General features: G+C 38.6%; 2 protein-coding genes across 6 annotated transcripts in view; one reads left to right on the forward strand and one right to left on the reverse strand.

The window, feature by feature from the left end:
• The window catches only part of DCAF6 (DDB1 and CUL4 associated factor 6), a 136,273-nt gene that overhangs the window by 106,453 nt on the left and 4,378 nt on the right, over positions 1 to 25,442 (forward strand). For all 5 annotated transcript variants that reach the window (XM_047840857.1, XM_047840858.1, XM_047840859.1 and 2 more), the window contains 4 exons: positions 17,028 to 17,166; positions 18,864 to 19,020; positions 19,653 to 19,741; positions 21,838 to 21,943. In XM_047840857.1, the coding sequence (XP_047696813.1) occupies positions 17,028 to 17,166; positions 18,864 to 19,020; positions 19,653 to 19,741; positions 21,838 to 21,943 (491 nt within the window). The remainder of the gene's footprint in view (positions 1 to 17,027; positions 17,167 to 18,863; positions 19,021 to 19,652; positions 19,742 to 21,837; positions 21,944 to 25,442) is intronic.
• The window catches only part of GPR161 (G protein-coupled receptor 161), a 66,212-nt gene continuing 61,563 nt past the window's right edge, over positions 20,794 to 25,442 (reverse strand). Inside the window, exon 8 of the mRNA XM_047840867.1 lies at positions 20,794 to 23,157. The gene's annotated coding sequence lies outside the window, so the exon portion shown is untranslated. The remainder of the gene's footprint in view (positions 23,158 to 25,442) is intronic.

The raw sequence follows: 25,442 nt of genomic DNA on the forward strand, positions 1-25,442 counted from the left end.
CCACGTCGAGTGTGTCACATGATAAAGTAACTATCATCTGAAAATGATGTACTCTAAGTTATTGGTTACTCATTTTGGGTATTTTGTCAAAGGACGCAACTTACTTTTTTTTAAAACACTTGATTGGCAAAGCAATTAGCCTTAGCAACTTTTTGTTATTATTCAGATATACTCCTTTCCCTTGAAATCAGGAAGTAAAATAAGGACTTGAGTCCAATTCTATGCATAGGTTTAAAATTCTGACTTTTCAAGAAAGCCGTTTCGTTAATAAATAGCTTTAATAACTTAATGTCACACATCAAGATGCTATCTAAGTCTCAGACATTTGTGTAATTTGAAGGCAGTGGGGTACATTTTTAAATACAATTTTAAAGTGAGCTTCAATCCTATTATTCTTCTAGCCCAAACCTGGTTTACTGACAAAATCAACTTTGTATCTAATTCTAGGGACACATGTCTGTTATTTACCATTCATTAGTTTCCAAAACAAAGGGGTAATATGAAACATAAAATGGAATTTGTTTAAGGGCTTTTTGATTTTCTGGTTTCTGCCTTTCATCTCAAGTACTCAAGGCCAGTTTCTGCTTTTACAGTGAAGATTGCAATTAAAAAGTACCATGTTGGCTTTAAACAAGTTACAGAGAAGCTAACAAATTGAAGTGGAGAGTATTGAGAACTAATAAACAACGGTAAAAAAGAAAATGTGCCTCTTCCCTTCCCTCAGAGCTAATGAGATTAGACAGCTTCTTTACCTCCGTTCTTTCTTTCCTATATGGAGGAAATTTCTAATTACAAGGTAGTTTTTTCCTGACATCGAGCACACATTTAGTCTGCTTCCCCTTTAGCAGTTGGGGATGCTCAAGGAATGTAAAGTTCTGCTTAAGATAAGATTAGAAAAATAAAATTAGAAAAACAAAATTATCACACGTTATGATCTGCTCTGCTCATATAGCCAGTCTACGTGAAGGACTGTCCTGTAGTGTTTTGTGAATAGGTCTTAACCCTAATCTGCTGAGATTCTGAATGATAGGTGCCACATTTAATCTGTTTCTTTTAATAATAAATAAAGTGGTAATCATCCCTTACTCTTCGCTCAGCTGCTATTACTTCATCACCTGTCACCTGGTCTTCTATTCATATGGCCCTCCAGCTGCTTCCAACCTCTGTCCTCATCACGTCCACTTTCAGTGGCTTTCCGTTGCCTGCAATATAGAAAACTCCAGCTCCTCTGCCTGGCCTGCAGGCCGCTCTCTGTCATGGCCGTGGCCAGAATTTGTGCAGACTACAGCAGACCTACTGGGAGCGTCTCTGGGTACACTTAATGCCTCTGTTGCTTTATTCACTGTGTGCCTTCTACCTGAAATGCCCTCCTGTCACTGACACCATCATGTCGGCCACCTCATCTCAATATTCATCTTAAGTTGCTTCTTGTTGAAACTTTTCCTGGCCCCGTACCTTTCATAGTCCCAAGCAGGACTGAACATTTCTTCTGTGTGCCCTTTATACATCTGTTATGCTGTCTGTATAACACTTTATCGTGTATGTGTATGTGTATGTGTATGTGTATGTGTATGTGTATATTTCCCTGTGTAAGAAGTAAGCACGTCTGAGGACAGCATAAGAGTACATACATGCATATGTGAATAAGAGTTGGGCAAACAAGACACCTTTTTATCTAAATTCTAGCTAAGTTTTTATTCATATTTCCTTAGATGATCTGGCTTGTTGTTTTCTTCCTCCGATTTCCTCAACTTGAAATAAATGAAAAGCTATGAATTACAGTTAACCCTTGAACAACACAGTTTTGAACTGTGCAGATCCACTTATATGCAGATGTTTTTATAAATAACAGTGTAAATTTTTGACTTTGATTCTCTTAACATTCCTTACGATTTCCTTAACATTTCTTCTCTCTAGTTTAGGTATACAACATATAATACATACAACATAAAATATATGTTGCTCTATTATTTCTGTTATCAGTAAGGCTTCTGATCAACTGTAGGCTATTAGTAAGGTTTTTGGAGAGTCAAAAGCTTTATGCAGATTTTTACCTCCATGGGAGTGGGGGTCAGTATCCCTAAGCCCCACATTGTTCAAACATCAACTGTATTGTTTCAGAGGTCCCACAACCTTCCCACATATTTGATGACTTCCTAGAAAGGCTCACAGAATTTAGGTTCATTTGTAATTATGACAAGAGAAAAGACACATCAGAGTCTGGACGAATCCAAGCATAAGCTTCCAACATTTTCCCAATCCCAGCATGGGCCATAGAATGTTCTCCCTTCAGTAATCAAGTGTATTAATGCTTGTGTAGTGTTTCTGTCCAGAGAAACCTGCGTGAGATTCAGAAACCATTTTTATTGTGGGGTGGTCATGTGGGTACCCTCCACACCAACCACAGCTACCTAAATTCCAGACCCAAGAGGAAAGGACGTGTTCACTTTATTTATTACAGACCATCCAGGCAAGCCTATCAGGCTTCAAACCATCAGGCTTCAGTGTCCCAGGCAGGCAGAACATTGCAGGCAGCGTTGGACAAGTCAAGTTCCCAGACATCAGCCAAGAGCCAGCCTTGGAAGCAGACTCTTCTGAAGTCAGCAGTGTCAGGCCTGCTGTCCCTTAGCTTTACTAATACGGTTTGAGGCAAAGAACCCAATTCCTCTCCCCCCGCTCTCCCCCCCCCACAACAGCTCACATAAGCAAATTGTGTCCATGTTTTGTTTTGGTTTTTTTTTTTTCCTGCCCCCAGAGTGGTCAAGGTTGTATTTACCACAAAGAAAATGTGCACATGAGCATCTATCGTATTCACTTTCCACGCCGTATAGCCTGGGATTGAGCTGGTGACTCTGGGGGCCGGCTGGGCTGCCCTTTCCACAATGGCTTTGGCTTGGGGCTTCTGGGAGGAAACACCGTGAGCAATCTGAGAACAGCGAGATCTCCTGCACCACAGGAGCACTTCCAGCTCCTTGATGTGGTGGACGAGGAACCTCCAGAAGCTTCTGGGCAGCGTGGGCTTTGTTTTCTGGTTGCCCCAAGTGCCCTGATACTCTACAGTGGTGTCACAAAATTTGGGAAATACTACATTGAGTATACGTCTTTTTAGATTCACGAAACTAACATCATAAAGCCTCTTCAAAGACTTAACAACAAAGATACCTGTTTAGCTTTGCTTAATCCATTATTTTGCCCATTTCACAAACACTTTTTGTGGAACACCTACAAAAATCCCACAATTTGGACAATGCTCTTTCAGTTTACGTTCTAAATTGTATCAAGTTCATTAGATTCCTAGACTAGACGACTCTTTCATACCTGCACAGTAAAGAATTTCTTCCAATAGTTTAACTTAAAATTCACCTGCTATATAATCTGACTGCGTCCTCACGTTCTATCCTTAGTACAGTATCCTTTTATTTTTTTTTTTTTAATTTTTTTTTTCAATGTTTATTTATTTTTGGGACAGAGAGAGACAGAGCATGAACGGGGGAGGGGCAGAGAGAGAGGGAGACACAGAATCGGAAACAGGCTCCAGGCTCTGAGCCATCAGCCCAGAGCCCTACGCAGGGCTCGAACTCACGGACTGCGAGATCGTGACCTGGCTGAAGTCGGACGCTTAACCGACTGCGCCACCCAGGCGCCCCCAGTATCCTTTTATATTAACCTCCTTTGACTAACTGAATTACTCCTCATGTCATTTAATTCCAGGTTAAATAAATTAATCCTCTCCTAATCTGGATTAAACCATTTTTTCTACCCTAAAATTTCTTTGTTCCCCCACAGACCATTTTAATGACACCAATAATATCAATTGTATCACTCTAGCTATCTGTGATAGTGTTTTGTAAAAGGATAAACCATATTGAAAATAATAGGCAAAGTGATTCACATTTTGTATTTTTAGTTTCTGTTTAATTTCTCCTTATATTTTAGCCTAGTCCTCTAACTACTAAATGTGTCAACTTGTTTATTTTTTTTTTAATAGGGCTTACAGACTATTTCTGATTTTTTGTTGTAAGTTTATATATTTATTTTGAGAGAGAGAGCACAAGTAGGAGAGGAGCCAAAGAGAGAGAGAGAAAATCCCAAGCAAGATCCACACTGCCAGCACAGAGCCCTACATGGGGCTCGAACCCACGAATTATGAGATCATGACCTGCGCCAAAGTTGGAAGCTTAACTGACTGAGCCACCCAGGTGCCCCTATTTCTGATTTTTATAACTTCCTAATTTAAACTTGGAGTTACCTTAAGAATTTTACTGACCATTTAGAAATAGTTTTCTAGAATATGCAGTATTAAAATTAAAATACAGGGGCGCCTGGGTGGCTCAGTCAGTTAAATGTCTGACTTTAGCTCAGGTCATGATCTTGTGGTTCGTGGGTTTCAAGCCCTGCATCAGGCTCTGCACTGTTAGCACTGAGCATGCTCAGATCCTGTCTCCCTCTGTCTCTGCCCCTCCCCTGCTCGCTCTCTCTCTCTCTCTCTCTCTCTCTCGCTCTCTCTCTCTGTCAAAAATAAGCATTAAAATAAATAAATAAATAAGACTCTTGGGGAAGAGGAAGGAATCAAAATATAAAGTCAGGAATCTAGGTTTTTATTTTCTTAGGTCAGTTGTATGTTAGATTCATTGTAGATTTTTTTTCTAGTAAATGCTGTCTCCCAAATAAACGGCTGATACCTTGAGGTGTTTTTGTTTTTATAATGAATCAGTTTTGTGTTTATTTTATCCATTCAATAAACGTGTATGAACCAAACTCTGTGGTAGATGCTGATAATCTAAGGATAATGAAAATTACAGCCTCCATTAGCTCTTGCTTCAGTGGAATACACAGACACATACAAATAATTATAAAATAGTAATTGTGGCAATAGAGTTTTGCATAGGCACTGGCATTATTAAGGGCTTTTAGCCTAATCTAAGGAGGGGAGAATTGTACTTTTTTTAATTCTTGGTTTGTGACAGACTGTCATTGTTGACTTATGCTTAGTTCCTTTTCTTTATTTCATGTATTTAATGGTAAGTGAATCTCAATAAACCCAGCACCCAAGCCAAGAACTGAGAGACCACCAGTAACTTAGATCTATGCAGACACCTCCCAATCCTGTGGCCCTGCCCACCTTACCAGTGGCAGCCACTCTCCTGAATGTTGTATTGATCATGCCTTACTTTCGAAACAAAAAATTATCCTGAGCATAAATGCCAAAATAATACATCACTTAAATTGTTTTACCCACTTTTAAACTTTATAAAAAAGGACATCATACTAGATGTGAGACCAGGACTTGCTATTTTTTTCAGTCAACATTATATTAAGATTCACCCATGTTGTAATGTGTAGCTGATGCTCAGTCTGTTTTCTGCTATCTAATAATCCATAATTTATCCCTTTTCCTGGTAACTGGCAGTTGTTTACAGTTTTGCTATTAACGACAGTGTTGGTTTGAACATTCTGAAATATGTCTCCTTGGGTTTTTCTGGGGTACATACCTAGGAATGGAATCTTTGATTTTATAAGTTAGATTGTCTTCCAACGTGGGAGTATAAGTTAATGCGGTCACTAAGTAATCACACTGATCCACATCTTCTTTAAAACTTGGTTTTGTTAGGGTGCCTGGCTGGCTCAGTCTGTAGAGCGTGCAACTCTTGATCTCGGGGTTGTGAGTTCAAGCCTCACATTGGGTGTAGAAGTTACTTGAAAATAAAATCTTTAAATAACCAGGGGCCCCTGGGTGGCTCAGTCGGTTGAGCATCCAACTTTTGATTTGGGCTCAGGTCATGATCCCAGGATCGTGGGATTGAGCCCCATGCCAGGCTCTGCACCGAGCATGGAGCCTACTTAAGATTCTCTCCCTCTCTCCCCCACTCTCTCTCTCCGGCTCTCTTCCTCTACCCTTCTGCCCCTCTCTCTCTCACTTGCTCTCTAAAATAAAAAAATAATAAATAAACTTGGTTTTGTCACTTTTTTTGAATTTGCTACCGTTAGCAAAATTTGGTGTACAGTGCTATCTCATGGTCTTGATTTTCATTTCTGTATTTACAGAACGAGATTATGCATCTCTCGTTTGTTTTTTGGCCATACCTGGTTTTTACTGGGGTTGTTTTATTCTTTTTTTTATGTTTATTTATTTATTTATTTTGAGAGAGTGGGTGGGGGGAGGACAGAGGGGAGAGAGACCAAGAGAGAAAGAGAGAGAGAGAGAGAGAGAGGGACCAAGACAGAGAGAGAGAGAGAGAAGAGAGAGAGAGAGAGAGAGAGAGAGAGAGAGAGAGAGAGAGAGACTGAGACCCAAGCAGGCTCCATGCTCAGCCAGAGCCTGACTCAGGGCTCGATCTCACAATGTGAGATCATGACCTGAGCCGAAATCAACAGTTGAACACTTAACCTACTGAGCCAACCGGGTGTCCCTCTACTGGTTTGTTTAAAAAAATTTTTTTTCAACGTTTATTTATTTTTGGGACAGAGAGAGACAGAGCATGAACGGGGGAGGGGCAGAGAGAGAGGGAGACACAGAATTGGAAACAGGCTCCAGGCTCTGAGCCATCAGCCCAGAGCCTGATGCGGGGCTCGAACTCCCAGACCGCGAGATCGTGACCTGGCTGAAGTCGGACGCTTAACCGACTGCGCCACCCAGGCGCCCCGTCTACTGGTTTGTTTTAATTGAGTTGTTTTTCTTTTCCGTGTTGTCTTAGCTTTTATTACTTATTAAGGAATTCCTTATATATTTTTGATACTAATTTGCTATCATTTATAAGTGTGTAAATATTTTTTCTGGTTTGTGATTTGTTTTTTCTTTTTTACTTTAAGCTGACTTGAGAAACCATTCTTAATTTTAATAAAGTTGAATTGTATCATTTCTTTATGCATATAACTTCCTTTTGTTTAAGAAATCCTTACCCTGGATTCAAAAAAATTGAAAATTTTCTTTTAAAGTTTTCTTTCGACAATTTAAGGTGTTAATCCATCTGGAATTGATTATTTATGATGTATATGTGTGCCCATTTAGTTAGCCCTATTTTCCCTGTTCATTTGTTAAATGTTGAATTTCCCCAGGGAGCTGCTATCCTACCTATGTCATATTATAGAGTTCCAGATAAACACAGGTCTGTATCTGGGCTTTCTGTTTTGTTCCATTGGTCAGTTTGTTTGCCCCTCCATCAATACCATGCTCTTTAATTACTCTAGTTTTTTAATCTTAATGTCTTCCAAGTCTCTTCAAGTCTCTTCTCTTCATTTTTCTTTAGAAGGGACTTGGCTATTCTTTGTCTTTTGGTCTGTTTTATGATCAACATATTAAGTTCTACTTATGAGTCATCAGAATATGGTACTAGTTGTAATAAACCTGGAAGTAAATTTGGAGAATTAATTATCCTCTCAATATTAAGTTATCTCTACATTTATTTAGGCTGTTTAAAAAATGTCTTTCAGTAACAGGTTATTATTATTTTTTTATGTTTACTTAGAGAGAAAGAGAGAACATGAGCATGAATGGGGGAGGGGCAGAGAGAGAGGGAGATAGAGAACCAGGGCTTGAAGCTATGAACCATGAGATCATGACCTGAGCCAAAATCATGAGTCGGACACTTAACCGAGTGAGCCACCCAGGTGCCCCCAGGTTATAATTTCCTATGAACAAGTTTTGCATATCGTTTTTTAACTTATTTATAGATACTTTCATTTTTGTTACCATTGTAAATGAATTCTTTTTAAGCTTATGCCTCCTTTTTTTTTTTTAAACTCATACTCTGTTGATAGTTTGTTGCTGGTGTTTAGAAATGCAGTTGATTTATATAATGATCTCATATCTACCCAAGTGTTTTTCTGTTATATTTATTAGTTAGCATATAAATTCCTTTAAGCTCTTTTATGTAGACAGTCATATCGTTGCAAAAAGGAGTTTTCTTTCCTCCTTTTCATTCTTATTGCTTACCGGGTATTGGTTAATGAGGATAGTAAGAATCACACCTTGCTCCTGATTTTGAAAAAAGTGCCTACATGAGTTTATTTGTACTGGTGTTTCAGGGGTTTTTTAGATACCTCCTATGAGGTTAGGGGGCTTCCCTACCTAGGCTGTCCTAGTTTACTAACAGTTTTTATCATGAACGAGTATTGATTTAATCAGTCACCTAACTCTTCATCTATTGAGTTCTATTTTTTCTCCTTTAGCCAGCTAATACACTTACAAATGTTCTAATATTAAACAGCCTTTAACATGTGTCTTATGACCCAGAACGTAGTGTCTATTGATGTATGTTCAACTCGAGAAGAATGTGTATTCTGCTGTTGTTGCATGAAGTAGTCAGTAGTTGTCCATTATACCCAGTTGATCAGTGGTGGTGTTGAGTGCAACTATGGCTTTACTGTCTGCCTCCTGGATCTGCCCCTTTCTGAGACAAGGGTGTTGAAGTCTCCCAACTACAGTAGTGGATTCGTTTATTTCTCCTTGCATTTGTCATTTTTTTCCTCATGTGTTTTGACCCTCTCTAGATAGGCACATACACATTGAAGATTGTTCGTGGAGAATTGACTCCCTTGATGTAATTTAATGCCCTTCTTTATCCCTGATAACTTGGCTTACTTTGAAGTCTGCTCTGTCCAAAAGAAATATAGTTAATCTTGCTTTCTTTTGTTTAGTATTTAACATGGGATATTTTTCTGCATACATTTATTTACTTTTAATCTCTTTATTTTTTTAATTATTTATTTTTAAATGGATTTCTTTATTTATTTTTCAGTGGATTTCTTGTAGACAACAGATAGCTGGGTCATATTTTTTGATCCATTCTGGTAATCTGTTTTTTAATTGGTGTAATTTAGAACATTGACATTCAAGGTGACTATTGATATAATTGGATTAATGTCTACCATATTCATTATAGTCTTCTATTTGTTCTTTGTTCCTATTTTTTGTCTTTTCCTTTTTTTCTGCCTTTTGTGGTTTGAATTCAGCATTTTATATGATTCCATTTTCTCTCCTTTCTTAATATATCAGCTACAATTCTTTTTTAAATCTTTTTTAGTGGTTGCCGTAGAGTTTGCTGTGTACATTTACAACTAATCCAACCCACTCTCAAATCATACTACACTACTTCACAGGTAGCGTGAGTATTATATGATAACAAAATCCTGATTCTTTCTTGTGTCCCTTGTATCATTGCTGCCTTTCATTTCACTTTAATATAAGCATACATAAGCATATATACACATTAGATATATTACATCCACATACATAATGGAATACATTATTGCTATTATTATTTTGAAGAAACTTATCTGTTAGGTAAACTAAGAGGAAGAAAAATGAAAGTTTAGGGGCACTTGGGTGGTTCAGTTGGTTAAGCGTCTGACCTCGGCTCAGGTCGTGATATCATGGTTTGTGAGTTTGAGCCCCATGTCAGGCTCTGGACTAACAGCTCAGAGCCTGGAGCCTCCTTCAGATTCTGTGTCTCCCTCTCTTGCCCACTTACAATCTGTCTCTCTCTGTCTCAAAAGTAAATAAACATTTAAAACAATTTTTTAATTAAAAAAATGAAGTTTTTATTTTTAATCTTCACTTATTCCTTCTTTGATGTTCTTTGTTTATATAGATCCATATGTCTGATTTATATATTTTTTCTTCTCTATAACAATTTTGCAAGGCAGGTCTACTGGCAACAAATTCCTTTGCTTTTATTTGAGAAAGTCTTTATTTCTCATTCACAAGAAGGATCATTTTGCAGGGCATAGAATTCTAGGTTGGTGATTTTTTTTTTTCCCCCTGTCAGTGCTTTAAATATTTTACTTTGTTCCCTTATTGCTTCATAGTTTCTGAGGAGAAATTGGATGTGATTCTTATTTTTTTTCCTCTCTAGGTAAGATGTTTGTTTTCCTCTGGCATCCTCCAGGATTTTTTTAATCTTTGATTTTCTGTATTTTAAAAATGATATGCATAGGTATAAGATTTTGGTTTTGGTTTGCTTTGGGTTTTTTTGATTTTGCTTTTTTCTGTTTTTTTTTTTTTTGTTGTTGTTGTTGTTGTTTTGTGTTTGTTTTGTTTTGTTTTGGTGTTTATCCTGCTTGGTGTTCTCTAGGCTTCCTGGATCTGTGATTTGGTGTCTGACATTAATTTGTAGAAATTCTCAGTCATTATTGTTCCAAATATTTCTCTTTTTTTTTTTCCTCCACCTTCTTGTATTCCCATTACGCTTATGTCATATCTATTTAGTTATCCCACAGTCCTTGAATATTTGGTTTGTTTGGGTTTTTGTCCAGTCTTTGTTTTCTTTGTTTTTTGGTTTTCAAGGATTCTAATTATACATCCTCTAGGTCAAGGATTTTTCTCAGTCATGTCCAGTCTATTAACAAACCTATCAAAAGCATCCTTCATTTCTGTTACAGTGCTTTGGTTTATCTCTGGCATTTCTTTTTACTTCTTTCTTAGGATTTCCAGCGTTCTGCTTACATTGGCCATCTGTTCTCGCATGTTGTGTACCTAATCCATCAGAGCCCTTCATTAATTATAGTCAAATTAATCATAATTGTTTTAAATTCCTGGCCTGATAATTCCAACATCCCTGTCATGTCTGGTTCTGATGCTTTCTCTGTCTCTTCAAAAGTGTATAGCGTTCTGTGTAAAAGGAACTGCTCTAAACCTTTAGCAATGTGGTTGTAAGGCGTGGGGGAGAGGAAGCATTCTTAATCTTATGATTCGTTCTCAGTCTTTTAGTGAACATACATCTCTGGACTTTACAAGTGTTCATTAGGTTATTTTTTTCTTTCCCTTTAGGTGGGCTAGGATGACCAGGGTCATCCTGTAGAGAGCTGTAGTTGGCTATTTCCCTCCCCTAGGTTAGTTGGGCTCTGATAGTACCCCAGCACATTGGACTCTGGTTAACTAGTTTCCACTAAGAGCAGACCTTATAAGAAGACGAGAATGCTCTGGCATATTTCAGAGTACTTCCTCTTACCCTCTCCCTGCCAGAAACTCAAGGGGATTTTTCTCCAGTATTTAGTGTGGCAATCTGGTCTGGCTCCTGGAGGTAAATCTGAAAATATTGGGGGTGGGGGGCATCCTATGACTGGGTTCCCCTGGCGTTTTTAACTCTTAGAGCTGTCTACATGGAGCCTCCAGCAGTCCCTCAATCACAGTTCAGGTGTTCTTACCTTCAAGTCTCTTCTTTGCTAAGCTATGACTCCCTGTTTGCCTGTTTTTCTCTCCAGTCTTAGGGACAGCAGTTTGTCCTGTGTCCTCCCCTTTCTTACAGATCCAAGAGGAGTTGTTGATTTTTCAGTCTGTTCAGCTTTTTACTTGTGAGTTTGGAGTAAGGACTTTCAAGATCCTTACATATAGAACGGAGTTAAACAGTCTTTGTATTCCTGGGATAAACCTAACTTGATCATGATGTATTATCTTTCTGATACATTGTTGGATTTGATTTGCTGATGTTTGGCGAAGGATTCTTGTATCTATATTTGGAATGAAATTTTTTTCTTATATTTTCCTCATCCTATTTTTGGTAAAAAGTTACACTAAACATAAGTAGAAAAATATTTCCTATTTTTCCTTTCCCTGGTAGAGTTTGTATAAGGTTGGAATGATCTTTTCTTTAAAAGTTTAGTAGATTATACCTATAACACCAGCTGGACCTAGTTTTTTTCTTTTGGAGATGGTTTTTAAGTATTATTTTACTTCTTTAATAGCTGTAGACTATTTGCATGATCTCTTTCTTCTTTAGTCAGTTTTAAGAGGTTTTTAAAAAATGTGTCAATTCATCTAAGGTTGGAAATTTGTTATTATAGTATTTTTATTGTCTTATTTCATTTCTACTGTCTTGAGTTATAATGACCTTTTTATTCATAACATTATTTATTTAAACCCCCTTAATTTTTTCTTCATCATCATGGCGGAACTCTATATTGTTATTCTTTTTGTTTTTTATTTCTCCTTTTTCTCTCTTTATCATTTCCTTTCTTCTATTTTCTTTGAGATTATTTTATAGTTTTTGTTTCTTTTTTTTTCTAAATTAAGTTGTAAAAATTTAGCTTTTTTTCATTAACATCTGACTTGTGATCAGAGAATGTAGTTGGGGTTAGATGCATTCTTTGAAATTTGTAGAAACTGCCTTTGTGGCCTTGTACATGTCAAATTCGTAAATCTTTCATGGGCCCTTGAAAAGAATATTACTCTAATTTTTAATGTGGAATTTCATACGTGACCATTAGATCAAGACTGTTCATTGTGTTAAAATTTATATCTTTGCTGTTTGTGTGTTTTTGTCAGCTTGACTTACAAAGTAGCGAGAGCGGTGTGTTAAAGTCTTCACTGTATTGGAAGATTTGTCTCATTCTCCTTGCAGTTATGTCATTTTCTTGTAAAATGCATTTTTGAGGCTACTGAGTGCATATATGTTACATTGTTACATCTTCCTGGTAAATTGAACTTCTTATGTATTAGTAATCGTCTCTATTCTTAATGCTTTTTATCCTCATCTGTTTTGTCTGATATTAATGTAGCTAAGCCACCTTTCATTTGATTAGTATTTGTGTAAGACCCTTTCACGTGAAGCTTTTCCTTGTCCTCATACTTGAGGTGTATCCTAGACATTCTCTTTTTTCCCCATTGGTGAATTTAGTCTATTTAAATCTACTATCATTATGGCTGTATTTAAACTTTCCAACGTCTTCTAATTATCCTGTTTTATTTATTTTTTTGCTTTCTTGCCTTTTTTGGAATTAAGTTTTTTATCCTTTTTTTTGGTTTTGCCTTTTTCTTTATTTTTTTTCCCATTGGGTTGGGATTTATACTCATTATTATTATTTTCTTGTTCACTTCTGAAATTGTATATGCTTATTTAACTTTATAATGCCTTTTATGACTTTCAAACTGTGCTCCAAAACTAGCCTAAGATCTTATAAAAGAATAACTGATATTCCCCCAAACAACTTTGCAAGTGGTAGGCTTTTAATAAATATTTGTTTGCTGATTGGTGTTCTTCATATGTATGTGTCATTTTGATTTTCATTTGATCAAATTTGCAAAGTAATAAAGTACGAATTATTTTCTTTTTTTTTTATTTAAAAAAAATTTTTTTTTTCTTCAACGTTTTTATTTATTTTTGGGACAGAGAGAGACAGAGCATGAACAGGGGAGGGGCAGAGAGAGAGGGAGACACAGAATCGGAAGCAGGCTCCAGGCTCCGAGCCATCAGCCCAGAGCCCGACGCGGGGCTCGAACTCACGGACCGCGAGATCGTGACCTGGCTGAAGTCGGACGCTTAACCGACTGCGCCACCCAGGCGCCCCTGAATTATTTTCAATGACCAATATTTTTTCAGTGTTTCCTGTGAAATATCCTTTAGGAAAGTTGTTTCAGTGTATTCATTCTAAGATCATTTCTTTAGAAATGTCAGCTGAGTTGGACATTACCTGATTGTATATGTAGATATGGCACCCACAGTTACTTTTTATTCTCTGATTTGAAATTTCTGCACTTGAAGCTTTTTCTCTTAGATAATTTTCCTGTAGTGACATGGTGGCAGGTGCCCTAATTTTAGATCAGAACTATATAATACAAACCATATAACTTGACATCCAGATTTTGAAATCAGGATGGTCAGATCAAACAAACACTAAGCAGTAAATTAGACCATATTCTAGAGCTGACTTTTAAATGAGATGAACATTTTTGATCCGGTACTGTCTTCACTAGTTCTTTATTATTATCACTTCATTAATCATTTAGCTTTATAATTTTGCCCACACATTTTGTTTTAAGTAATTTGAGCTTCTATCTAAATTCATAATGTGTCATATAATTTATTTTTCATTTATAGCTCTGAGGCCTTTGGTTTGTCGGCAAGGTCATTGCTATTTCCTCTGCTACCTGATATTGTGCTTTGTTAGCAAAAGAGTTTTTTTCTTTATTGGTTTTTTGCTAATCATATATTTTTAACTGATTCAGAGTGACTTTTCTTCCAATTCAGGAAAAAAGAAAGATCCAACATATTAATTGTGGGGTTTTTTTGAGAGCGTTTGAACTCTCAACCCTTCTCTTTTTTTTTTTTTTTTTTTTAACGTCTATTTTTGAGACAGAGAGAGACAGAGCATGAACGGGGGAGGGGCAGAGAGAGAGGGAGACACAGAATCGGAAGCAGGCTCCAGGCCCTGAGCCATCAGCCCAGAGCCTGATGCGGGGCTCGAACTCACGGACCGCGAGATGGTGACCTGGCTGAAGTTGGACGCTTAACCGACTGCGCCACCCAGGCGCCCCGAACTCTCAACCCTTCTTATTATCAGCTCCCAATCAGAAAATCGTAATAAGCTAAATATGTCATCTTTTTGCCTGGAAGTTTCTAATTATATCTGATTCTAAAATGTATGTGTATCCCTGTGCCCCCTTTTATTAGATATACAAAGCATAGGATAAAGTTTTTAAAGCACTTTTAAATAAGCCTGTATAACTTATGGTATATCCTTTTATGAAAAAGAAAATACCTTTTTATTATAAAAGTGGGAGTATAAAATTGTTACATAATTGTTTTAAAAACGTGTTACAATTTGGTGTCCGTTTTCTAGACCCTTTCTATGCATATATAGAATTTTTTCTCTAAGAATTATTCATTAACCTATGTTACAGTTTTGGCAGTATAATACCAACATTATTCATGTGGTTATTTTATGGATCTTCCTTCTTTTTTAATGGTGGTGTAAATATTCCAATGTATGGATGTAACATTATTTAATCTATCCTTTCCACATAAAATTTAGATTATTTCCAATCTTTCTCAAAGTAGTACAGCAAAAACTATATTACACATATATATGTATATATGTATATATGTTTGTATATTTGCTTAAGTTTTGTACAGTATACATTCTTTAAAAGTAAAATTGCATCAAAGCAAATTCATTTAAAATTTTAATAGATACTATTTAATTTGTAGTGAACAGGAACTCCGTATATTGCTGGTGGGAGTATAACTTGGTGTAACCACTTTGGAAAATTGTTTGAAAGTTTCTATTAAAGGTGAACATATGCACATGCTCTGGTCCGGCCCTTTTACGCCTAGATATATACCCAGCAGAAATAGGTACATATGGTTGCCGAGGACATGAGCCGACACTGATGGTAGCACTAACTCAGTAATCAAAAACTGTGAACAACCCAGTGTCCACCAACAGTTGAATGAATACATAAGTTATAATATATTTATACAAAGTAGTAGTCGACAGCAAAGGGGATGAGTTACTACAGCTAAATAAAACAACATGGATGAATCTTACAAACATAATGTTGAGCTAAAGAAACTAGACACAAGAATATATCTCCTCTGATTCCATTTAATTAGTGTTCACAAACGTGCAGAGGTAATTCATACTGTTCGAAGTCAGAATAGTGGTTTCCTTTAAGGGCAGAGGGATGGTGGGAATGAAGCACTAGGAGAAATCTGGAACTCTGGTTATGCTCTGTTGCTCCATTCTGGTGCTGGTTACATGGGCTTGTTTCATTTGTGAAAATGCATTGTGCTACACACTGAGGATTTTATGCCTTCCCATGTATGTGTTCTTCAATGAAAAATTTGCAGTGAAGGAGTTCACTCTGTTTTTGCTATATAGAACCACTTCCAGACCCCTGCCAGTAGTGTTTGTTTTCTGTACTGGCAGTCTGAGAGACATTAAAATCTTTTTGATCTGGTAGATGTACAAAGAAGTCAGTTTTTTTAATGTTTTTTTTTTTATTTTTGAGAGAGAAAGAGAGAGAGACAATGTGAGCAGGGGAGGGGCAGAGAGAGGGGGAGACACAGAATCCGAAGCAGGCTCCAGGCTCTGAGCTGTCAGCACAGAGCCTCATGTGGGGCTTGAACCCACAAACTGGGAGATTGTGACCTCAGCTGAAGTTGGACACCCAACCAACTGAGCCATCCAGGCGCCCCTCAATTTATTTTTATTTTTATCTTATTATAAGTGAGTCTCAGTATCCTTTTGTACATTTGCTGACTATTCATTTCTTCTATAGTTTCCCTACTCCTGTCCTTTGCCTATTTTTCTGTTGCAGTGTTCATTTTTCTTACTGATTTGTAGAACTTTTTGGTCTATTATATGTCAAAATATAATGATTTTGAGAGAGATGGGGAGACAGAGAGCAAGCTGGGGAGGGGCAGAGAGAGAGGGAGACAGAGAATCTGAAGCAGGCTCTAGGCTCTGAGCTGGTCAGCATAGAGCCCGATGCAGGGCTCGAACCCACGGACTGCGAGATCATGGCCTGAGCTGAAGTCAGACGCTTAACCGACTAAGCCACCCAGGTGCTCCAAAAGACAGTGTTTTGAATAACAAAATATCATATGTTGGGAAAAGTTTCTTCTAATAGTTAAATTAGCCTTAAAGAGAACCCATTATTCTTCAGTCTCCAGCTCTGTAACCAACTCAGTTCTGAGGAGAGGAGAGTCTGCCTCATTAGCTCCAAATCTATACTATGGACTCCATATAGAATAGAATCCATCTGAAAGTCCTTGTTTTATTGTATATATATTACTGTTCTCTTTTTCTTGACTAGTCTGTTCTTCGCTGGGAACATCGTGAACAAACACTCAAAACCAGTTTACCCACTATTACATGTTACCCTTTGTTTCTCCTCGTTTCTCTTTATGCCTTTACATTTCCTAATATGGAGAAGAAAAATGATACTGAATAGGATTTGTTATATTTGTAGTAAATTGCCTATTAATTTTGTCTATATTATGTTTTTATAAAATAGCCCTTTAAAAACCAGTGTGCCGCATGCGATTTCCTTTACTCTCAACCAGTACCAAATTTCTAAGTGATCTTTTCACTAAAATATTTTTAGTAACTCAACTAGTCTGATGTAGTCTCACTGTTGTGTTTGCCTTTTTATGCTTTGGTTGGGGATGCCTTATTGAGATAATGTTTAGTTTAAATGTTTTCTAGACTTTACCGCATTTTAACGTTCCTCGTTTTTACTCTGTGGTGGCCTATGGATTTTTTTTTTTCATTTATTTTTGTTTTTTCTTTTAATATGTAATTCGTAGACGCTCTGCTGTTGCCCGCATTCAGGAGTTCTTCAGGCGGAGAAAAGAAAGGAAAGAAATGGAAGAATTGGATACTTTGAACATTAGAAGGCCACTAGTAAAGATGGTTTATAAGGGCCATCGCAACTCCAGGACAATGGTACCAAATGCTCGTGGCACTCTTTGGAGAAATTGCAGATTCATAATACGAATTTTTTTCCATAACGATGATCTTCCTATGTTGCCCGTGTGCTTCCCGTATAGCATTATTGTACCTTAGCAGTTACCTCTTTACCCAAACGTGGTTCTTTTAGTCCTAGAACATATTGCCAGACCATTACTGTTTAAAGAACACTCTGCCCTACTGAGGAAATATTGTAGAATTGAAAATTTTTTAGCTGGTACCAGCAACAGTTGTGTCTTTCTTGCTTTCTCACGCCTGCTGTCTACCGGCCTAGTAGATTTTTTTTGTTGTTGTTCTTAGCTTGTATGAGCACCCTTTGTTGGTTTGTAGAGGAAGATTTAGATATATGAAATCCAGGCTCATTGCAAAATGTAGTCCAGTGACTTTAATTATAACTCTGAAGATTGACAAGTGAAGATTTGCTTCAGTCACTTTGTCTCTCTAGACTTTAGTGTCCGCCTTTATGAAATAAGAACAGACCAGATGATCTCTAAGATCCGTGCAAGTCTTACAATCCACAAGTCTGTATACCCAGTGTCATATTAAGAAGATCTTGCAAGATGATTAGCATAACTGTTAACTCTGAACCATTCATATTTAGAAAGTGTTGTCCTCATACATTCATTGAGTTATCCAAAAGTACCTATAGAATTAGTTTTAATCTGCTCTTCAGAGTAAAGGCAAAAAGTTACATTGTGGGAATGCCTGCTCATCCGGTAGAATGTGTGACTCTTGATATTGGTGTCCTGAGTTCAAGCCACACGTTGTGTGTAGAGCTTCCTTAACAAAAAAGTTATTTGGGGTAGGGAAATGATTAGCTCTCTCTATAGGTATCATTGGTAGTATCGATTTAATCATTCTAAACTGAATGCTTATTGTCAATAGAAGCGATCAGTGTACATTTCTTATACTTTGTGGTTAAAATTTTAGATGAAAACCACTGGAGATAGGAATGAAAAAAAAGAAAAGTAAATATAACAGTAGCGCTAAGCAACAACAAAACTGGCTTCCCCTTTTGTTTTGGCAAAAATAGCAAAGTGGCAGCTACTGATGAAATGATCGAAAAAATCCTGAACTACAAAGATTTTTGGATGGTTTATTCAGAATCATCCATATGGCGTCACAACCATTCCAGTATATCCTATTCCTTTGTCTCGTTGCTTCATAAAAGTAAATACGCTATATCCTTTCTCAGTTGCGGGAGAATAGCTAATAAAAAGATTGGTGCTTTTTGTTCTTTTATCATAAAGCAAAATAGAAAAAGGAAGTATTCGGTTTTTTTCTATGAACTGTTTTTATTATAAACCTAAAATGGAACCATTTTTGGAAAGGTCAGCAACATATATAGAAGTTTCCATTACACTGCCCAGTCCCAGAAATCCCATTCATTCATTTAGCAGTTACTAATTCAGCACCTAGTGTCGCCAAGTACTGCTTTAGGCCCTATAAATATAGCATTGAACAGAGCAGAATCTCTGTGTTCATGGGGAACTTTTCATTACTTAGTGCCATATCATGCTTGCTGAAAAATCTGTATCATTTTTAAAGTAATAGAAGACAAAGATTCTCTTCTATTTTTTATTCTTTTCGAATATTTTCAGTTGCAGAATAGAATAAGTCTTTGTTTTAATAACTCTGAGTTTTCTTCTAATTTCCTTTTTCTAAACCCTTAGATAAAAGAAGCCAATTTCTGGGGTGCTAATTTTGTAATGAGTGGTTCTGATTGTGGCCATATCTTCATCTGGGATCGTCACACTGCTGAGCATTTAATGCTTCTGGAAGCTGATAATCATGTGGTAAACTGCCTGCAGCCACATCCGTTTGACCCAAGTAAGATGGCCGTTTACAAGGCAAAGGCTGGAAATCTGTACATCAGCTCCAGTTTTGTGCTAGTTTTTAATATAAAAATAATGCATATTATCCTAGAAGGCAGCCACTAGAGTCCGTTATGACTCTCATTGGGTTTCAATCAAAAAACACTTAGAACCTCCTTTTGGCAGAAAGTATGGGGAGATCGTTTATCCTGCTAATATTTCCTCTAAGTATTATCAGTTACAAGAGCTTTGGCCGACTGAACTTTGCATTACTTCCCCGAACTCAATCTCCAAGCCTTTTTAGTCTTCCCGTGGCCAAGTTAATGTACCAGAACGAGAGAGTGTGGCTTGTCCTTGCCTTCCATTTGACATTGCCCATGTTTCTCATAAAAGAGCAATGGAAAAGAAATTTGAGTGATTTCAAGATAGTCTTAAAATTATATTCCAGGGTAACTTTTAGAAAATCTTCAAAATCATATTTTCCGTTAACAAATATATCAGTACAATTTCCATTCCAGCTCAGTTTTGCTCTACATGTACATATGTGTATATGCATATACATACATGCATATATATACATGCATCATATATGCATGTCTTAATGGCTTGTTTTTATGCTTTATATTAATATGCACATTTTATTTCTAGTTCTAGCCTCATCTGGCATAGATTATGACATAAAGATCTGGTCACCACTAGAAGAGTCCAGGATTTTTAACCGAAAACTTGCTGATGAAGTAAGTTTTTTACTTATACTTATTATAATGAGTGTATGTCACTTTATTCCTGAAATGCTTTCTTAAGAAGACTCCCATCAGCTCATTATTAGTTGGTAACATAAACAAGTTTATTTAACTGAGGAGGTCGAATTTTAAGAAAAAGAAACAATAACATGCCTATAATACTAGAGAAGTAAAAATCAGAGTATTTTGATAATTGTAATACTGATCATCGGCAATACCAGATTAAGTGTATTGTAGTTTAAGAAAAACAGATTGACTATGTGTGCTTTTGCAATGAAGAGTCATTTAAAAAACCTTCTGTCCTTTTAAGAAAATAGTTTTACTCTGGCTGCCCTCCATAATCACAGCCAAATAAGTAGCAGAACAAACGACTGGAGAATCTTTTCCTTTTTGTTATATTTTAGATTTCTTCAGCTCCTTGTTAAACCAGCAGCTTTCAAACTGGGTTGTGTGAAGCTGTAGGTTTTTTGTGGGATGAGGAGAGGGAAGGTGGATGACACAAACGCTGAATTCTGGGCTTTTCCTCCCTAACTTCAGCTGGGGTTTTTATTAGTGGGTTTTCATAGAAGATTTCTTATGAAAATAAGGGCCCATGGCATTAGTCAGTTAGCTCCTGACGTAACTGGTGAGTTTCTGTGAGTTTCTGCATTCTGTGAATGCAGCTCAAGTAGATGCTGCATTCTCTTAAAAACATAAAGTGAGGGTCCATTACTGAGAAATGTTAGTCAGAAAGCCAGAGCTCTAGACCAGGGTTGACAGTTCACGGCACAGTTCCCACCTCTGCTTTCTAGTAGACATTTATAACTTCTGTGTCAGGCACAGTGCTGAATTTTATTTTTTTATTTTTATTTTTGTTTTTTTTTTACTTTTTTTTATTGTTTATTTTTGAGAGAGAGAGAGAGTGTGCAAGCCGGGGAGGGCAGAGGGAGAGGAAGACACAGAATCCGAAGCAGGCTCCAGGCTCTGAGCTGTCCACACAGAGCCCAACGCAGGCCTTGAACCCACAAACTTGCGAGATCATGACCTGAGCCAAAGTCGGATGCCCAGCCGACTGAGCCACCCAGGCGCCCTCATGAATTTTAAAAAATAAACCTTCCCTCAGAGCTTTTAGGCTGGTGGGAAAGACAGACTTGTGAACAGTCAGCCAGAATGTAGGGAGGCACACACAGTGTTCTGGAAGCCTGTGACAAGGTGCAGAGGTGCTTATACATGGGGTAGATGGGATGGGGGAGTCTTTGCAGAGGAAGTACAAATTGGACAGAGTTCACCAGGCAGACAGGGAGCTAAGGAGTACTTGAGATGAAGGATCAGCATGTTCCAAGGTGTCCTAAGGTAGGTAAATAACGAACCAGGGGGGAGTGGGTAAGAAAGCAGCTCCCTGGGGCAAGATTATAAAGGGCCCTGGGGGTGCCCCATGAGTTGAAAGTGTGTAAATCACTGGGGAACCATTGATGACATTAGCATCTTTCTCTTACTCTCCTGCTTTCCTTTTTTTTTCCTTTGCCACACGCTTTGCCGTTCCCTCTTTCTTTTTCCCCCTTTGCTCATGACTGTATAGTAGATTCCTAGGTGTTTATGGGTAATCATTTAGTCCTGTTCTTGGTACTTATGATACGATTCATTGGTAACTCTTAATCCAAAACTTTATTTTTCAAGATTACTTTGCCTCAGTCAAGGTGACGTTTTCTCCAGAGATCCAAATGACCCAGGGATAGTAATTTCACACCCCTCCCTCACTAAGAGCATCAGCTCTGCCGTAGGGGAAAATAATGAGCAGACACAAGGTAGACTGCTCGGGGAAACAAGTTACAAGAAAAAATTCATTGAATTCTTGAATGTTTTAAGTAGCCTCAAAGTGTGACCTTTCTCTTTGCTGCCAGTTGAAAGAGTAGCGTTCTGTGATGTTACTCCCTCACTGCAAGTTAATTACCTGGCATCGAGTAGCCTTAGGGTGGAAATATACACAGCGTACACGGAAAGAATGAAGTAATTCCCCTTAGGACGTGCTAATTTTTTTACTGCTCTCCTAATCTTCACGGGAACGTATAGTTACTTCATTGCTTCTGACCTGGTTGTTTAACTTGCCCTAGGTTATAACTCGAAACGAACTCATGCTGGAGGAGACTAGAAACACCATCACAGTCCCAGCCTCTTTCATGTTGAGGATGTTGGCTTCACTGAATCATATCAGAGCTGGTAAGGACTGTCATTGTATTATTCAAACCATTGTTACATTTGAAAAACATGCTGTTATTTAAGATCTGCTTCAAAGCGATTTGTATAATTTCCTTTAACCACAAAACGAGGGCAATGTAATTCCTGAGCTAGGAGTTCTGTGAACCCTGGATCTTAGTACAGTAAACTTACTTCCTCATGAACCAAATTTATTGAAAAGCGTCCAAATGAAAAGACAGAGTCACTTAAAAACTTTTATCAGCTGTGCTTCTCTTCTCAGGGTGGAGGATCATACCACAAACCTTACGCTATGTTCTACAGTAAGGTACCCTTTCATGGTAGGTGCGGTCAAAATTACTCCTAGCCGAGACAGAAATAAGTGTTACATGCTACTGTGAAGGTCGAAACAGATGCCTCAGTATGGGTTTTTAAATACTTTTTGTTTTCGATGATAAACCGTGAGGTTCAATGCCAAAGAAACACAAAATCGTATATATTACAATTAACATTCAAGAAGGAAGTGAATATAATCAGTGTTCATAACAGTAGAAAAGATCCAGTGTCCATTGTAAACAGAGTACATTTATCAAACGAGACAGCGTTTGTTGTTCTTCACTGATTTCACAAATTAAATGTCTTCGTATGTTGGGTATTACCTATTATTTAGTAATAACAGCGGCCATCGTTTCTAGAGTGCCTGCAATGTGTCGGGCACCATACTACTCATCTCACAGAGGTTTCCCACTGAGCTCCGACCCTCTAGAAAGTCGGTTGTTGGTTCGTAATAGCTCCCCCCAGCTCATACGGCTGATGAATGGTGAAGCCTAGGTGTGAAACTGAGTTCCATGCCCTTACTCCCCTTTGACCTAGAAAGTTCACTTGTAGGAATACGTTCAGATCAGAAATATGACACACAGCCCCCCGGGTGATCTGATCTCAAGCTTCTCTACAGGCTCATTCGCAGTATTTTCTCCTTCTGTGTCCGTTCCATCCGCTCTGGCCCTTTTTGAATTTGGGGGCATGTCAAACTCTTTTCCACCTCAGGATCTTTATCATCATGCTGTCCCCCTCCCATCCTCACTCTTCGTTAGGATCATTTTGCTTATCCTTCAGGTCTTCGTAAGCGGTGGATTAAATATCACTTCCTCAGAGAGAGTAGGGACAAATATTCCAGGCAAAGTAAAGGGTATGTAGCATTTTTCGAAGTCCTGGAGGAGAAAGAGTGTGGAGCACATCTAAAGAATTGAAAGAAACTCATATGAGATGGGGAGAAAATCATGAAATTGTAAATATTTACTACTACCAGGAAAGAATGAGATTTTCAAATGGTCCAAACAAAAAATAAACATGGAACGTAAACAGAAAATGTTAGTAGTCCAACCAAATATTTTTGCGGTAGCTTTTAGGCTCCTGTATTATCACATTAATGACTAAGATTTTTGATCCATTCTCATCAATAACAGTGAGTAACCCTTAAAATTCATCTAGATTTCAGAGTTGAGAAGGCAGCTTTTCTAGAACATTTGCCAATTAGGATTCTTAAAACTTGCTTGTTCTGAAGAGTTTATCTGGCGAAGGGCTCTTCCTTAGTTTTTCTGTGGAAAACATTCTTCTCTGGTCTGTGCAGAATCTGTTTTGTACGGGTGCTCACGTGGTTTGTTCGCCAACAGCTACTACTGGCCTCCTTTGATTTGAGTGTTAGAGAAGATGTCTCATACTGTGAAGATTCCTTTGCTTCCGGTTCTTTTTGCCGTCAACCAAAAACCTTCTAATTGGTTTAGTCAGCTCACCCTCTTGCTTCTCTTATGTAAAAGACTGGAAAGAAAGATGTTCCCGAGAGTTGTTTTTATCCTTAAGACATCAGGTTACTTGATGAGTCAGTTATTCCCCCCTTTCCTCTCCTTTGCTCCTTGTCTCCAGTTCTTGGAGTACCATGAGCGTGTGCAGGTACTCAAGGAGAGTTAGTGACGGACGGCGATCAAGTAAGCCCAGGCTAGCTCCAGAATAATCCAGCCCCTCCATTACTCCACAAGGCTTCCTGGGAGGTCCAGGGAACAGGTACTGGGCGGCCTCTTCCTGGCGGAGCTGTGATCTTCAGCGAAGGCTGCACTTCAGATCCCCGGTGCGGCTTTGTCAACTACAAATACTTGGGTCCTACCCCTTGAAGATTCTTACTCATTTGATCTGAATAGGGTTTGAGCTTCTGCATTTTCTTTTTTTTTAAATTTTTTTTTTCAACGTTTTTTTATTTATTTTTGGGACAGAGAGAGACAGAGCATGAACGGGGGAGGGGCAGAGAGAGAGGGAGACACAGAATCGGAAACAGGCTCCAGGCTCCGAGCCATCAGCCCAGAGCCCGACGCGGGGCTCGAACCCACGGACCGCGGGATCGTGACCTGGCTGAAGTCGGATGCTTAACCGACTGCGCCACCCAGGCGCCCCTGAGCTTCTGCATTTTCAAAACAGCATGCAAAATCATTCCCATGAGTACAGCAGTAAAGACTGTGGTGTCTGAATGTGGTGTATGCTTTGGATGGGGGCCCCCAAATGTGGGGCAACGATGGATCAGGTAGAAGCGGGGAGGGGGGGTGGGGGGGGGGGAGAATTCACCTGAGGCAGAACAAAGGAGATAGAGGTTTACTGAATATGCGGCTGGGGAGCGGGGGCTGGCAGGCAGAGGAGAAGCTGTCTGCAAGGAGGCAGTGGGTGGAGGCTGTTTTTAAAGGAGGAGATGAGGTGTGGCTGCCGTGGAATTTTCCCTTTATTGGTAGCTGTGCCTGGTTGTAAGGAGCCCATGGGTCACTTAGGGCCTCTGGCTATTTTGAGGTGGGTCGCCTGGTGGGCCTGTCTGTATCCAGCCAGGTGGTCGCTGTGGGCCCTTGAAACAGTTCATTGCTCGAGCCTGTTTGCCTAAAAGCGGCCTCTACAAAGACTTCTAGTGCAGGCCAGCCACTTCTTGAGACGTAAAGGCAGTTCTGAGACCCCTGGAAGTTTTGATAGACTTTGGAGAGATGGTAATTGTGTGTTTGCACCATTCTAACCTCTTCTAGAATGTCTCAGTATCTGGTAATTTACTCCTCTCCTTAAAATGTGCCTCTCATGTTCTCAAGACAGAGTCCAGATGTGTTAGCATGACTTAGGAAACCCTGAAGCATCACTTGACATACTTCCCTTCATACCTCTGGGCCTTGGCCCACGGAGCTCTAGGTGGCCATGGTGCCCTCCGTGGTTGGTGCCAGAGCCCGACCTCGACCGAGCTCACGGCACTTACCAAGTCCTATGCACAGGTTCACTGCGTCAGCAGTTGTAACTTTACTTCGGAATATAGCCATATTCACCTACTCTTGGTCTCCCTGCTCCCACCCCCGCCTTCACACAGTCTGATTTCCATAGGGTGGCCAGAGGGATCTTTTTTAAAACGTGGGTCAGCAAATTTTTTCTTGAAATGGCAAAATAGTAACTATTTTAGACTTTGTGGGTCACTTGGTGTCTGTTGTAGCTACTCACCTCTGATGTGGTC

The sequence above is a fragment of the Prionailurus viverrinus genome, chromosome F1 (assembly GCF_022837055.1).
Source record: "Prionailurus viverrinus isolate Anna chromosome F1, UM_Priviv_1.0, whole genome shotgun sequence".
In the NCBI taxonomy this organism is placed as follows: Eukaryota; Metazoa; Chordata; class Mammalia; order Carnivora; family Felidae; genus Prionailurus; species Prionailurus viverrinus.